Here is a 16,648-nt window from a genome sequence, read left to right as displayed (position 1 = left end):
AAGTCAGCCATGACACACAGCATGCCAGAGAGAGCCAATCTTGAGAGAAGAAGAAGAGGAAGAGGCAAAGGCGGTGGCGAACTTGAACGCATCAGTGCAGGCAGGTGCTCAAGAACCCCTGTTGCCCAGGTAATACTAAAAAGCCAGCCAGAGATCACATTGGCCGCAAGCCATGTCAATCAAAAAGCTGTGCCAATCCCAGGCTGTTTCAGTCAAAAGGCATAAACCAGAGGCATTGCCCTTCAGAGGGGTTGAACCCCAAGCTCAGTGATCTCTTACCTCTGACTTCCCCTTATACAGGGATCAGGGAGAAGAGGGGCAATGCTCACCAGCCAAGACATAAACACACATGGATGAGATGGATGCGTGACACTCTGAAAGCTGAAGCGCAAGCAGCAGTGAGCGAGCAAGCAAGTGAATGAGCAGCAGAGAACGTTTGATGATGGAGAGTCATTCAAGCGAGAGCAGTGTAAGCTTGAAATCACCACCCATCCCCACCCCAGAGACGTGCTCCCATCTCCACATACAAACGACAAACGTAAGCAAGCCTCCCCCATCCTATGCCCCCCCCCCTCACGTAATGAGGGTCAACACCTTTGTCGACTCAGTCAGTACACAAGATCCAAGGCTTGTGACGGACAGGTAATTGTCATGATTCAAGTTGCAAGGTGCGCTATCAGGGATTGGAGCTGGGTGACAGGTCAAAGTTCAGATCTCAGAAATGTCAGGAAGTTGATACCGACTACAAGTTGATACCAATTACGCTACAGGTGATACTGACCTGGACTACAGTACAGCCAAATTACACTCTTCTTGAATATAGGGATTTGCAACTGTTATACAAGTGCTATAAGAGTTATAAAAGTGGCTCAAATAGAACTAAAGGTTGAAGCAGAGACTATAATGTTAGTTGTTTCTACACTCATTCCTTTAAGGTGTGCATAAGAGAGTTATAAGTGTATAATACTGTAGGTTTTAATGTCAAAAATGAACCTGAGAGTTCTGTGGGTTTGTTCAATCCCTGAAAGCACAGAGTGAAGCACAAATACAGTACACTGAAAGATACAGATATAGACAGAGAGACAGATATGACAGACAAGGTAGACAGACATACAGTTATACAGCTGGCAAAGAGGAAGCCAGTGTTTGGTAGAGTGCAGTTCAGTCCATTACAAAGAACTTTCTGGTTACAGTCCAAAGCTCTCTATTTAAGCTCTCTGTAATATTTTCAGATGACAATGCCAGTCCTGAATATGGCTATTCACTTGCTAATTGTTCTATTAATTCAATCTAGAATCTACTGACTTACATATCTAATAGTAATTAATGTATACTTGATTTGACGAGAACTCATACACATTCAAAATTAGTTTTCCTCAGGGTTTGACCCTTGACAGACCTCAAAGTTACCCCTCATTTGTTTTGTTTGTTAGCTACGGCGTGAGATTTGTCAACCCCTATTTAACCTCTATGGGTAGTTTCTCTCTAGGATAGGTGTCTGGGTCTGTACCACTGTCATCAGTAGGGGGTGGTAGAAACCCATGATATGATGACGAGGCAAAGTGGTAAGGAAACATAAATATGACATGGTCATTCATTTGAACTGGACACCACTGCTGGAAAAATGGACTGAGACAGAGTCGGAGAGGAATTATAGAAAATAGACAGACAGACAAGCAGACAGACAGACGGGCTATGCATTTCCCGTTACCTACACCCGAGCGGTCAGTACCTGAGCTGAAAAAGTCTTCTGTTAACACCCATGGAGAGAGACACACAGAGAGGAGGTTGAGAGGGAGTGGGAGAGGGAGAGGGAAAAGGGAGTGGGAGACAGGTGAGAGGGAGGGGGAGGGAGGTGGAGACAAGCGAGAGGGAGGTGGAGACAAGCGAGAGGGAGGTGGAGACAAGCGAGAGTGAGGTGGAGACAAGAGAGAGGGAGGTGGAGACAAGACAGAGGGAGGTGGAGACAAAAGAGAGGGAGGTGGAGACAGGCGAGAGGGAGGTGGAGACAGGCGAGAGGGAGGTGGAGACAAGAGAGAGGGAGGTGGAGACAAGAGAGAGGGAGGTGGAGACAAGAGAGAGGGAGGTGGAGACAGGCGAGAGGGAGGTGGAGACAGGCGAGAGGGAGGTGGACACAAGCGAGAGGGAAGTGGAGACAGGCGAGAGTGAGGTGGAGACAGGCGAGAGGAGGGTGGAGACAGGCAACATGGAGGTGGAGATAGGTGAGATGGAGGGGTGAGGTGAGAGGGAGGGGGAGACAGACAGACAGACAGAAGAGGGTGAGACAGCAAGTGGAGGAGGGAAAACAAGAGTGAGAATCTGAGAGGCGGAGACAGAAAGACAGCGTTAAAAGACACTACAGAAGATCAACCACAGGAGAGGAAGAGAGACAAAGAGAGAGAAACGAGGAGAGAGAGAGAACATTCTGACAAAAGAGCACAACGACAGACAGGAGACATGCCAAGAAGGAGAACACTGGGTGATTTTGCATTTATCGCTACTAACACCAAGTGTGTGTGTGTGTGTGTGTGTGTGTGTGTGTGCACCCGTTTGTGTGCTCATCGTAACCCATTGACCACTGCTGCACACACTGTGCACGAGTGTGAATGTGTTATATATGTTGAATGGGTGCCAGTGTGACAAAGAGTTATGTGTTTGCTGCCGAGCTGCAGTAGGCTGAAGTCACTGAGCTTTCCAAGCCTTTTCGGTTGGCCTCACTTGACACATTCTACCGTGTCAACTAGCTGCACAGACACTCTAACAAACATCTAACCCAGTTTCCACACATAACTAAGACTTAAAATGCCAACTTATTTTCTTCTTTTAGCACACATTTCTGTGTCTGCATAGCGTAGATGGTTTAACGTTTTCATTCAGTCTTTGTGAAATTTGTCATCCTAAACAGTGAATGAATAAAAATCTGTGTAGATCTGTTCTGGTTATCTGTTTCATGTCTTCTCAACAATAACCTGTTAATCCTACATTACCCAGCGTAACACATTACTGAAGAATTAAAAGGAACAGGTGCCCCAGGAAAGACTTGACCATGCAAGCTGGTGACATTCTGCATATCAAAAAACAGCCTTACACCACTTACCTGAAGTTAAAAGTCAGAGTTGACTCTGTGTGTGTGTGTGTGTGTGTGTGTGTGTGTGTGTGTGTGTGTGTGTGTGTGTGTGTGTGTGTGTGTGTGTGTGCGTGCGTGAATAAGAATGGTATTGAGTAAGAATGGTATGCGAGTAAGAGAAGTTTGTTGAGTAAGGATTTATGTGTGTATGTGTGTGTAAGTGTGTGTGTGTGTGTGTGCGATGAGCATGTGTGTATGTGTGTATGAGTAAAGATTGAGGTGTGTGTGTGTGTGTGTGTGTGTGTGTGTGTGTGTGTGTGTGCTGTGTAGGCAGTGTGGACTTACCCTCATTGGTGAAGTGTGGAGACTCCTCAGCATAGACCTCCCCTGCTCCCACCTGTGTGAGGGCCGCCAGGTAGAACTTATAGCGGATGGCTCGTTCGGGCAGGCGGAGTGTATACGTTGTCACGTTAGGTAGGAAACTCTGCATCTGCATAAGGCCTACACGCGACCCGTTCACTACAAGAACACACACATTCAGTCAGCTGGTCAGGTAACAGTCATGCAGCTACTGTAAAAACACTTAACTGTCTATCATCGCAACGTTCATATATATATATATATATATATATATATATATATATATATATATATATATATATATATATACATTGTGGAAGGATGAAATAGTATGAATAAATTCATCAAAATGAAGTTTTTAATGAAAATATGTCAATCATTATTTGAATATGTTGGCAACCTATTGTATAAAATTCCCTCGAAGCCGGTGTTTGGAGGATACGGTGCCAGTAGATCCTCCAAACACCGGCTTCTCGGGCATTATTATAACAAAAATACAAAATGATTTAACTTTTATTTAACTAGGCAAGTCAGTTAAGGACAACTTATTATTTACAATGATGGCCTACAGGACCATTATCACTTATTTCACATCAAATCGTATTTGTCACATGCACCGAATACAACAGGTGTAGACATTACGGTGAAATGCTTACTTACAAGCCCTTAACCAACAGTGGAGTTTAAAAAAAAAGTGTTAACCTCTCTAGGCTAGGGGGCGGTATTTTCACGTCCGGATGAAAAGCGTTCCCAAAGTAAACTGCTTGTTACTCAGGCCCAAATATGCATCTTATAACAGAACTTATTTTGCAGGCGAAACCCAGAGTACAAACCAACCAGGATTTTTTGTTGTTGTTGAGGTCACTCTCTTTTCAATTTGTTTTTTATGGGGATCTAGATTTCTAATGCACTTGCTTGCAGTTCCTCTCGCTTCCACTAGATGTCAGCAGTCTTTAGAAATTGGTTGATGTTTTTCCTTTCAGAAATGAAGAAGTAGGGCTGTTTAGAACGAGGGTCGAGTGTAGTGTACTGTTGTGGTTGGGGCGCATGACCTGAGAACTCGCTCTATTTTGTTTTTATCTGTTATTGAACGCAGTTTATCCTGTCTTAAATTTGATCGATTATTTACGTTAAAAAATACCTAAAGTTGTATTAAGAAAGTTGTTTGAAATGTTTGAACAAAGATTACAGGTAACTTATTAGATATTTTGTAGTCATATTGCGCGAGATTGAAACAGTGTTTTTCTGGATCAAACGAACCAAATAAATGGACATTTTGGAGATATAATGACGGAATTAATCAAACAAAAGGACCATTTGTGATGTTTATGGGACATATTGGAGTGCCAACAAAAGAGGATCTTCAGTTTTCAGTTTTGTTTCGCGCCTGGCGGGATGAAATATGATTGTCTGTGTTTGTTTGATGGGGTGCTGTCCTCAGATAATAGCATGGTTTGCTTTCGTCGTAAAGCCTTTTTGAAATCTGATGCGGTGGCTTAACAAGAAGTAAAGCTTTAATTTGGTGTATTGTATGTGTGATTGTATGAAAGTAAAATATTTCTAATACTTTAATTAGAATTTGGCGCTCTGCCATTTCACCGGATGTTGTCAAATCGATCCCGTTAATGGGATTTGATCCCTAAGAAGTCAAAAATAGATCATATAAAAAAATTATAGCAGCAGAAAAATAACAGACACGAGGCTATATGGAGTCAATGTGCAGGGGCACAGGTTAGTCAAGGTAATTTAGGTAATATGTACATATTATGCATAGATAATTATGCATAGATATGCATAGATAATTAATTAACAGAGAGTAGCAGCAGCATAAACGGGGGGCGGGGGGAAATGCAAATAGTCTAGGTATCCATTTTGATTAGATGTTCAGGAGTGTTATGGCTTTGAGGTAGAAACTGTTAAGACGACTTTTGGACCTAGACTTGGAGCTCCGGTGACGCTTGTCGTGTGGTAGGGTGGCTGGAGTCTTTGACAATTTTTAGGCCCTTCCTCTGACACCACCTGGAATAAAGGACCTGGATGGCATGCAACTTGGCCCCAGTGATGTACTGGGCCGTACGCACTACCCTCTGGAGGCCGACCAGTTACCATATAAGGCAGTGATGCAACCACTTTTTGAGGATCTGAGGACCCATGCCAAATCTTTTCAGTCTCCTGAGGGGGAATAGGCTTTGTCATACCCTCTTCACGGCTGTGTTGGTGTGCTTGGACCATGATAGTTTGTTGGTGATGTGGACACCAAGGAAGTTGAAGCTCTCAACCTGCTCCACTACACCCCCGACGATGAGAATGGGGGCGTGCTCAGTCCTCCTTTTTCTGTGGTCCACAATCATCTCCTTTGTCTTGATCACATCGAGGGAGAGGTTGTTATCCTGGCACCACACCACCTCCTTCCTATAGGCTGTTTCATCGTTGTCAGGCCTACAATTGTTATGTTCTCAGCAAACTTAATGGTGGTGGTGGAGTTGTGGAGTGGACTGAGCATGCACCCAAGGGACCCCCGTGTTGAGGATCAGTGTGGCGTATGTGTTGTTACCTACCCTTACCACCTGGGGCAGACCGTTAGGAAGTCCAGGTTCCAATTGCAGAGGGAGGTGTTTAGTCCCAGTGTCATTAGCGTAGTGATGAGCTTTGAGGGCACTAGAGTGTTGAACGCTGAGGGACTATGGTGGTCTGCTTGAAACATGTAGGTATTACAGACTCAGTCAGGGAGAGGTTGAAAATGTCAGTGAAGACACTTGCCAGTTGGCCAGTGCATGCTCGGAGTACACGTCCTGGTAATCCGTCTGGCCCTGCAGCCTTGTGAATGTTGACCTGTTTAAAGGTCTTACATTGGCTACAGAGAGTGTGATCACACAGTCGTCCTGAACAGCTGATGCTCTCATGCATGCTTCAGTGTTGCTTGCCTCGAAGCGAGCATAGAAGTAATTTAGCTTGTCTGGTAGGCTCGTGTCACTGGGCAGCTCGCGGCTGTGCTTTCCTTTGCAATCTGTAATAGTTTGCAAATCCTGCCACATCCGACGAGCGTCGGAGTCTGTGTAGTATGATTAAATCATAGTCCTGTATTGACGCTTTGCCTGTTTGATGATTCGTCGGAGGGCATAGAGGGAGTTCTTATAAGCTTCCAGGTTAGAGTTCCACTCCTTGAAAGCGGCAGCACTACCCTTTAGCTCAGTGCGGATGTTGCCTGTAATCCATGGCTTCTGGTTGGGGTATGTACGTACAGTCACCGTGGGGACGACTTCCTCAATGCACCTATTGATGAAGCCAGTGACTGATGTGGTGTACTCCTCATTGACATTGGAAGAATCCCGGAACATATTCCAGTCTGTGCTAGCAAAACAGTTCTGTAGCATAGCATCTGCGTCATCTGACCACATCTTTATTGACTGAGTAACTGGGGTTTCTTGCTTAAATTTTTGCTTGTAAGCAGGAATCAGGAAGATATAAATATGGTCAGATTTGCCAAATGGATGGTGAGGGAGAGCTTTGTATGCGTCTCTGTGTGTGGATTAAAGGTGGTCTAGAGTTTTTCCCCCTCTGGTTGCACATTTAACATGCTGTTAGAAATTAGGGAAACGGATTTAAGTTTCCTTTCATTAAAGTCCACGGCCACTAGGAGCGCCGCCTCTGGACGAGCGTTTTCCTATTCGCTTATGGCCCTATACAGCTCATTGACTGCGGTCTTAGTGCCAGCATCGGTTTGTGGAGGTAAATAGACAGCTACGAAGAATATAGATTAAAACTATCTTGGTAAATAGTGTGGTCTACAGCTTATCATGAGATACTCTACCTCAGGCGAGCAAAACCTCGAGACTCCCTTAATATTAGATTTTGTGCTCCAGCTGTTGTTTACAAATATACACAGACCGTTACCCCTTGTCTTACCGAAGGCGGCTGCAGTGTAAAACCGGGCAGCTGTATTTTATCCATTTGTCATTCAGCCACGACACAGTGAAACATAAGAATTACAGTTTTTAATGTCCTGTTGGTAGGGTATTCGTGATCGTAGTTCGTCTATTTTGTTATCCAATGATTGTACGTTGGCTAATAGTGCTGATGGTAGAGGCAGATTTCCCACTCGCCTTCAGATCCTTACAAGGCACCCTGACATACATCCCGATATCTCCGTCTCCTTCTCATGCGAAGCACAGGGTTTTGGGCATTGTCGGGCATCTGAAATAAATCCTTTGTGCCCGACTCATTACAGAAAAAAACTCTTCTTCCATGACGATGTGAGTAATCACTGTCCTGATATCTAGAAGCACTTTTCGGTCATAAGGGACGGTGGTAGAAACATCATGTACAAAATAAATAACAAATAACGCAAAAAAAAAACACACACAATAGCACAATTGGTTAGAAGACCGTAAAACGGCAGCCATCTCCTCCGGCGTCATTATCTAGAGGAATTAGAAAGACCTTTCCGACCTTCTACCCAAAGTTCTTGTGCAGTGTATACCGCTGAACTGATAACGTGTCTGTCGTTTGACTGTGTAACTAACCAATCAGAAGTGCTCACCTTTCTGGTACTTGACTGGGTAGCCAATCAGAAGAGCACCCCTCTCTGTCTTTTGAGTGGGTATCCAATCAGAAGAGCTCCCCTCTCTGTCTTTTGAGTGGGTATCCAATCAGAAGGGCTCACCTGTCTGGTAGTTGAGTTTATATCCAATCAGAATGCCGTTAGGCTCCAGGGGTTTGTCCCACTCCAGGTGGATAACATCTGTACTCCGCTGGATGATCTTAAAGAACTTAGGAGCTTCTGGCACTAAACACACAGGGGAGAGAGGGAAAGAGAGGGGGAAGGATAGAAATGAAGAGAGATGGAGGATGTTAGAATGAGGAAGAGCGTGGGAGAGAGAAAGAGGGAGAGAGTTGGTAGGTGTAGGAGAGAGTGTGAAAATCATTTGTCCAATGGACTGTATGATAGTTGGAGTTGTCCTTCTCTCTCCCTGTCTCACCTCCTTCCTTGGTACGGAACTCCACATGGTTGCTAGGCGGTCCCTCGTAGCGATTGTTGGCGACCACCATGTATATGCGGTAGTGGCTGTATGGCTGTAGGTCTGTCAGTATGCCAGTAGGCTGGGCCACGGTACTGTAGAACCCTTTAGTCTTCTTCTCTTTATTCACACGCAGACCCTTCACCATGCTGCCCTCACGCCAGTAGTACACCTGAGAGAGAGGGCCCACACACATTGTCATCACAGGGTGGTAGAAACACATGGTGTGTCTGTATGTATGTCTGTCTGTGCCCACGTGTGCCGTGTGTGTGTACCGTGTGTGTGTGCCGTGTGTGTGTGCGTGTGTGCGTGTGCGTGCGTGTGTGTGCGTGCGTGTGTGTGTGTGTGTGTGTGTGTGTGTGCCGTGTGTGTGTGCGTGTGCGTGCGCGCGTGTGTGTGTGTGTGTGTGTAGTGGGCTACAGTTCTCACCCTGTACTCCTTGAACTCTCCCAATACAGTGCTGGGATCTACTGGGGTCCAGTGGACATTGACCTTGGTGCTGTCAATCTTAGACACTCGCAGGTCAGTGGGAGGGGCTGTGGGCTCTGGAGGTAGACACAGGTAGGAGATCATCAGCATGACGAGAGAGAAAGAAGAGAGAGACGAGAGCTAACATTTGCTCGTTCCAAAAAGATGATGAATGGTAAAGAAACGTGGCTTCATGTGTATGTAGGTTTGTGTGGGTACGTACTGTCCTCCCCAGAGTATCCTATGATGATGTTGGACTCGCCTCCCAGTCCAAAGTCATTCACAGCCTGCAGTTTGATCTCATAGGGTACGTAGGTCTCTGTGTCGTGGACAATGTGCTTTGCACCCACTGTAGTCACATTACTCCATTCCTCCCCCGTATCCTTCCGTCGCCACCACACCGAGTAGTGCAGGTTAGGTCCGTTTCGCTCTGTGTCCAACAAGGGCTGGAAAGCACAAAAAGACACACACGTTAGTCTAGTTTTTACTGGCTGAAACAACCTTGCCATTGAGGGTGTCATGGCTCCTCATGAAGGGTAATGGGCGAAACCATGACATCAGTCCCTGCTATGATCTTCTTTCTGTCTCTCACCTCCCAGCTGATCTCCATGTTGTTCTTCTTGGTGCCCCAGCCTTTCAGGCCTCTAGGGATAGTATCTGGAGCTAAAACACACAGGGACACATGTCATCTCTCTGGCTAAAATACACTACCGTCAAAAGTTTTAGAACACCTACTCATTCAAGGGTTTTTCCTTATTTTTACTATTTTCTACATTGTAGAATAATAGTGAAGACATCAAAACTATGAAATAACACATGGAATATTGTAGTAACCAAAAAAGTGTTAAACAAATTCAATTCTATTTTGTATTTGAGATTCTTCAAATAGCCACCCTTTTCCTTGATGACAGCTTCAAAAATAGTCACAGACAGTGTCACCAGCAATGCACTCCCACACCATAACACATCCTCCTCCATGCTTTACGGTGGAAAACACACATGCGGAGATCATCCGTTCACCCACACCGCGTCTCACAAAGGCATGGCGGTTCGAACCAAAGGACCAAAGGACAAATTTCCACCGGTCTAATGTCCATTGCTCATGTATTTCTTGCCCCAAGCATTATCTTCTTCTTATTGCTGTCCTTTAGTAGTGGTTTCTGTGCAGCAATTCGACAATGAAAGCCTGATTCACACAGTCTCCTCTGAACAGTTGATGTTGACTGTTGTCTGTTACTTGACCTCTGTGAAACATTTATTTGACCTGTATATTTCACAGAACTCCTAAAAAAGACACCCCCACCTGCCCTCCCTTCACCCTCCCTCGTTCCCTCTATTATCCTCCTTGATAACCCACTAGTATTATGGTGAGGATTGGCTGGAGAAAGATCTGGTCGAACATCCTCCTAAATTCCCTTATCCCTACCCCCATCCATCCCCTCTCTCCCTCCCGGTGTCTGACTCACGGGCTCCGCTGGTCTGGTATCGTTGCGAGGGGAGGCTGGGGCGGCTCTGGCCCACAGAATTGACAGCGATGACTCTGAACTGGTAGTTGACAAAAGGAGAGAGCTCCAGGATGACAGAGTTGAAGTCTCCGGGATAACTAGACAGGTTCTGCCACTTGCCTGACTCCCAACGGTCCTCCTCAAACTGAACCACGAACACTGCAGGGAAGAGGTGTGACAAGCCATGGAACGGTTGAATGTATGTATTGGGGTTACACTGGGAAGTAGTCTTGTGTGTGTGTGTGTGTGTGTGTGTGTGTGTGTGTGTGTGTGTGTGTGTGTGTGTGTGTGTGTGTATTTACGTGTGATGTTACTTTGTGTGAAGTGTGTGCGCGCGCGTGTGTATTTACATGTGACGGGGCTGTTGTGATCATCTCCAGGTATCCAGGTGAGTCGTACGTTGCGTTCTTCAGGGTCAGACAGCTCCAGGTCCATGGGAGAGTCAGGACGGTCTACACACAGGAGGGCCATAGGGTAAGATGGTACACAATCACAAACACACAACACATGCATTCAAGCAAACACACACTCATGCACACATGCATATTGACACACACACACCAGCACGTGCACATGCATGCACCGACACACTCATACGCACACAGACACGCAACCAAACACACGGATACGCACACACACGTATAGTGCATTCGGAAAGTATTTTCCACATTTTGTTACGTTACAGCCTTATTCTTAAATGGATGAATTCTTTTTTTTTCTACCATAAAGGCCTGATTGGTGGAGTGCTGCAGAAATGGTTCTCCCAGCTCCACAGAGGAACTCTGGAGCTCTGTCAGAGTGGCCATCGGGTTCTTGGTCACCTCCCTGTTTTGGTACCCTTCCCCAGATCTGTGCCTCGACACAATCCTGTCTCGGAGCTCTATGGACAATTCCTTTGACCTCATGGCTTGGTTTTTGCTCTGACATGCACTGTCAACTGTGGGACCTTATATAGACAGGTGTGTGCCTTTCCAAATAATGTTAAATCAATCGAATTTACCACAGGTAATCAATGGAAACAGGATCCAACTGAGCTCAATTTCGAGACTAATAGCAAAGAGTCTGAATACTTATGTAAATAAGATATTTCTGATTTATAACATTTGCTAACATTTCTAAAAAATGGTTTTCACTTTCTCATTATGGGTTATTGTGTGTAGACTGATGAGGAAAATGTTTTATTTAATTCATTTTAGAATAAGGCTGTAACGTAACAAACTGTGAAAAAAGTCAAGGTGTCTGAATACTTCCCAAATACACGCACACACACACACACACGGATGCACAAACATACACCCTTTCAGCCATAGGCATATTTATACTCATATCTCTTACACACTGCATTCATTCCTTTGGCATTAGGAAGCAATAGTCCAAACGAACCACTGTTATGCTTATTAGAGTGAAGAGAGAGCAAAAAAAGATAGAAAATACACACACAGACAGAGAGAGAGAGAGAGAGAGAGAGAGAGAGAGAGAGAGAGTGGTAGAAAAGGCCACGGATGTTACCTGTAGGCAAGACACTAGACTGTGAGGGAGACAGGGAGGCGTCCTCTGTGAGGGGGGCAGGGGGGTAAAGGTCAGAGGTTAAAGGTTAGAGGTTAGTCAGAGCATTAGTACAGTGGAGGAAACCCATCCACTACAGTACTACAACTGGTGTAGGGTGAAGTTGCCCTTAGACACTAATCTTGGGTCAGTTTAGCATTTTCCTGACTAGTGGTTAAGGATAGAATTGGAAGAGGGGAGACTGATCCTAGATCTGTATCTAGGGGAAACTTCACCCGGAAGCACTACAACTACACAACCAGGAAACATATGCAGTACGATCCACCACCGATGCTGACGACCTACAAACTATTAGTAGCAGGAGTCTGATAGAAGTCAATAATGAGAGTAAATTCAGTGACATAAAACAATTTCATGTATTATAGTGTTATCTATGCAGGGCTAACTACAACGTTAAGAAGATGTGGGTTGATGAGAAGATGATTTGTAGAATGAAAGTAGACCATTTTCAAATCCATGTTGAACCAATCCATGTTGGTTTATGTAGCTGGGTCTTGTAGGGCGAGAGTGTGTGTGTGTGTGTGTGTGTGTGTGTGTGTGTGTGTGTGTGTGTGTGTGTGTGTGTGTGTGTGTGTGTGTGTGTGTGTGTGTGTGTGTGTGTGTGTGTGTGTGTGTACCTAACACAGTAAGGCGTGCCGAGGCAGTGTCTTGGTCAATCTCTGTTTTAACAGTGCAGGTGTATGTTCCCTCATCTCCCTCATGGACATTGGGGATGGACAGAGAATCCTCATCCTTCTTCAACCTACAGTGCATAGACAAGGAAGGGAAAATATTACTGTGCTTGAACTATTGGAAACAATTACCTATTACAGCCAATGATACAGTGCTAACAGAATCACCAATTGTGGTCAATAAGGTATAATAATATATATATAATAATGTAATATAATATAATAAGGCTCCCTATATTTTGTATGTATGTTTTCTGCCATAGGTAAACGCTCACGCAAAATAAAAAAGGTGTGTAAACGGCGTTTACCATAGTACTTATTACAACATTATTACAACATTATCACAACATTATCACACTTTAACTTTACCTTACTATTGATCAATAGTGTACAATTCATCACATACCACACAGGGGACAACAAAGTTACAGAAATCTGTTGTTGATTGTGTTTTGGGGTGTGTTTTACCTCGATCCCAGGGAGAGAGGCTTGTCATCCTTCAGCCAGGTAACAGTGATGGGCAGGGTGAGGTCTGATTTGACCCGGCAGTCGAAACGAGCCATGGTGCCTCTGATGGCTGACTGGTGCTCTGGAGCCCTGACAATACGTGTCGGCTCTGAAACACACCCGGGAAACAACGCACACGCATGCATATCCGGGACAATAAGTGGGGATATAGGGAAGGCAATGTCCTCCTTGATCCCTGACAAACACATTTGTGGAATTTCCGATCAGCTGCAACTCAATAATATGAACAGTCGCTTTCTCATGATATGGGATGTTATTAAGGCCACTTTCTTATGACATGGGATGAATGAGAATGACAAATGCACTGCTGAATATGAATGTCCAATGCGAACCTCTAAGTAACGTCGTCTGCTCTGAGAAAGGAAAGGTCCGAGGTGTGATACAAATCTTTAGAGAGGATGGAAGATTCAATCCAAAATCACATGGGTGATAAGGCACTTAGAACTGTTTGGCGACAACACAGGGACTATTTGGCACCGAGGAAGAAGAAGGATGGTGTGCTGTGATGTGATTGGTTGCTCTCTAACCTTTGACCTCCAGGCGGACCTGGTTCTCCTCCTTGCCCAGGATGTTGCTGGCCACGCAGGTGTAGGTCCCCTGGTCCTCAGCCCGTGCACGCTTGATCTCTAGGGTCCCGTTGATGTAGACCCGATAGTGACCACCGTCCAGACCACTTCCTTGACCATTCTTAAACCTTTATGGACACACACACAGAGGGGGAAAATACTCAGCGTAAGACACGCTTTTTTCAAGTAACAGAAACGGAACATGGAACAAAAATTATCCATACTGTTCCATTATTTTAAAAGCACGGAACCCGGTTAGTAACGTTATTTTACGTTGCAGGCATTTCTTTTCTAGTTCCACAACAAAACGCAACAACACTCCTATGCAAAGCCCTCACTCTGTCACTCAGAAACTTATTCCAGAGTCTGCCTGCAAGCTGAAAATCTCTGCCAGTGCCCGTGTGTGTTTAGGCTACCTGCCCCTCCCCCCTGAAAAGCATAAGCTAATATACTGACGTTAGAAGTGTGAAAAGATAGGAAGATAGATTTTTTATTAGGTAGAGAAGAATGGATTCACTTGTTCAATGCTAGTTAAGAACATTATAGGCCTAGTTACCACGTTTAACATTGGATTTATTAACTACAAAAAGAAAATCAGTGTTTTTAATTCTGGTGCAGCTTCTATGAAGGCACTTTAAATGTCCTTTGAACTTGCTAGCTCAAACTTGTTAGCTAGCTAGCTCAAAGGAAATTCAAAGTTCCTTCCTAGATGCTGCTCCCAGGTATAATTCTGTGGACCTAGTTCAGATAATGCATGTCATAACAAGATAACTAGCGCTTCAAGCCTGTTCCTCAACCCTCTCACTCTCTTCCCGCCTGTAAAATTTCAGTCACATCTTGCGCATAGGCTACTCTACACAAGTCAGTCATCTGCAGTCACAGCATAGTCTTACCTCTTTGTTGATTAATATCCATTGAATTGTGTCAATTTTCTGTTGGTCTCTCCATCATCTACACAACTAGCTTGCCTGCTCTATCCGCACCGATTGATTAATTTAATGAGCTACAACTGTTGATTTCACAGGTTAAAAGGGAAGAGAAAGAAACAATATAAACCAGTACTTTTTGGGGGGTTCAAACCAGTTCAGAACACTATTTTACTAGTCGGAAGAGTGTAACGGAACCCCCCAAAAATAGTGGTTCAGTTCAGAACAAAACAATTGAAAAAAAATGTGGTTCCAACCTCTGACACCCACATCCATACACGTACCCACACACACAACTTTTAAACTTTTTGCACTCATATCTCCTCAGGAGGTAAGGTATCTATTCTCTCTGGGTCTTCTTTCCATACTCACTAGTATATGCATTTTTTTTGTGTGGACCACTGGAAGAGTAGCTGTTGCACTACAGCTAATGGAGATCCTAATAAACTAAACTAAACTCACCAGCGTAGCTCAGGAAGTGGCGAGCCAAAATAGGGACAGTCCAGGAAGGTTCTGTTGTTCTCTATCACCTTTATCAGCTGGTTCTTAGGACCCAGCATTCTGGGGGCCATGTCTACAGAGAGAGAGGAAGAGAGAGAGAGACAGAGAGAGAGAGAGAGGGAGGGAGGAAGAGAGGGAGAGAGAGAAAGAGAGAGGAAGAGAGGGAGAGGAAGAGAGAGAGACATAATACATTTACATATTTAGTCCCATTTAATTATAGCTTCATTACTCATCATCATAACCATCATCACCACTCTCTTTCTTACCCAGTATGCTAATGAATGCGTTGGCCAGCAAGTAACCATGGTCATTGGATGCATTACACTGGTACACAGCGCTGCTGCCGATCTGAACGGAGCGGAACATGATGGTGTCACCTGCCACCGTTCTGCTAGGGTTGGGCAAGGAGCCTGGAAGAGGAGGAGAAAGGAGGAGAGAGAGAGAAAAGAGAGACAGAGAAAGAGAGAGAATGTAAAATGTAAAAACAGGCTGGATGTGGAAGCAGTTGGTTTGAGTTGGCTTATTTTGATAGTATTTCCATGGCTGATGAATGATGCTGAATGGGTTGTGAAGGACTCACTATTGCTCTCGATCGGCTCTCCGTTGACCAGCCACTGGATGTGAGGTTTGGGGTTTCCATTGGCCCGACACACCAGACGACCGTTCTCATCCGGCGCTAGCACCAGATTGGACGGCTGGTCCAGCCAATAGGGAGCCGCTGTTGGGTACAAGAGACGCCATCGGTCAGATGGTCAACCAAACAGATTGACACGCATGTACGCAAAACACATGCAACACCCACCCGGACGCTCACATGCATGGCAACACACACACACACCCCTCCCCTTCTTACCTTTAACCTGGACGTAGATGGAGTGTCGGATGCTTCCTATCTGATTGTTGGCCATACACATGTACTCCCCTGCATCCTCCTCTGACACACTGTCGATACGCAGAGTCTTATTGAAGTTGTCTAGTTTCACCTTCTGGTTCAGGTCTCCCCCCTTCTTAAACCACTTTATACTGGGAGTTGGACTGAGAGAGGGAGGGAGGGAGGGAAGGGAAAGAGTGGGTGAGATGGGAGAGGGTATAGGGGGTGAGATGAGGTGTTCTTTTTCCTGATAAAAGATAGTGTGTGTGTGTGTGTGTGTGTGTGTGTGTGTGTGTGTGTGTGTGTGTGTGTGTGTGTGTGTGTGTGTGTGTGTGTGTTTGTACGTGTGTGTTTGTACTTGTGTGTGTGCGTGTTTCCGACACTCACACTCCGGAAGCGATACATTCCAGCTTTAGCTTTTCTCCTCTCATCACCATCCTCGAGCTGTCAGTCCCCGTGGGGGAGAGGAAGTTAGGGGTGGTCTCTGCTACCTTACGACCTGGGGACAGGAGAGGAAGGGGTTAACACACCCACACAATACATTCACCTTCATCTCCATTCTAATCAAACACAATGATTGGAGTTTATGTTTAATCCATGA

The 16,648-nt window shown here is 45.1% G+C and overlaps 1 protein-coding gene across 22 annotated transcripts in view; it reads right to left on the bottom strand.

The window, feature by feature from the left end:
- The window catches only part of LOC110494059 (neurofascin), a 154,940-nt gene that overhangs the window by 29,740 nt on the left and 108,552 nt on the right, over positions 1 to 16,648 (bottom strand). For 15 of the 22 annotated variants that reach the window (XM_036950086.1, XM_036950092.1, XM_036950094.1 and 12 more), the window contains 18 exons: positions 16,435 to 16,546; positions 16,030 to 16,211; positions 15,757 to 15,894; positions 15,443 to 15,586; positions 15,138 to 15,249; positions 13,711 to 13,877; positions 13,124 to 13,271; positions 12,602 to 12,726; positions 11,928 to 11,972; positions 10,769 to 10,870; positions 10,380 to 10,577; positions 9,506 to 9,576; positions 9,137 to 9,359; positions 8,875 to 8,990; positions 8,407 to 8,617; positions 8,091 to 8,213; positions 3,413 to 3,586; positions 1,733 to 1,750 (listed from right to left, as the gene is read on the bottom strand). In XM_036950086.1, the coding sequence (XP_036805981.1) occupies positions 1,733 to 1,750; positions 3,413 to 3,586; positions 8,091 to 8,213; positions 8,407 to 8,617; positions 8,875 to 8,990; positions 9,137 to 9,359; positions 9,506 to 9,576; positions 10,380 to 10,577; positions 10,769 to 10,870; positions 11,928 to 11,972; positions 12,602 to 12,726; positions 13,124 to 13,271; positions 13,711 to 13,877; positions 15,138 to 15,249; positions 15,443 to 15,586; positions 15,757 to 15,894; positions 16,030 to 16,211; positions 16,435 to 16,546 (2,409 nt within the window). The remainder of the gene's footprint in view (positions 1 to 1,732; positions 1,751 to 3,412; positions 3,587 to 8,090; positions 8,214 to 8,406; positions 8,618 to 8,874; positions 8,991 to 9,136; positions 9,360 to 9,505; positions 9,577 to 10,379; positions 10,578 to 10,768; positions 10,871 to 11,927; positions 11,973 to 12,601; positions 12,727 to 13,123; positions 13,272 to 13,710; positions 13,878 to 15,137; positions 15,250 to 15,442; positions 15,587 to 15,756; positions 15,895 to 16,029; positions 16,212 to 16,434; positions 16,547 to 16,648) is intronic. The other 7 variants (XM_036950104.1, XM_036950105.1, XM_036950108.1 and 4 more) reach the window with 3 other exon arrangements.

Source organism: Oncorhynchus mykiss, chromosome 17 (assembly GCF_013265735.2).
Source record: "Oncorhynchus mykiss isolate Arlee chromosome 17, USDA_OmykA_1.1, whole genome shotgun sequence".
NCBI lineage: Eukaryota > Metazoa > Chordata > Actinopteri > Salmoniformes > Salmonidae > Oncorhynchus > Oncorhynchus mykiss.
This window is presented reverse-complemented; position numbering and strand designations above follow the sequence as displayed.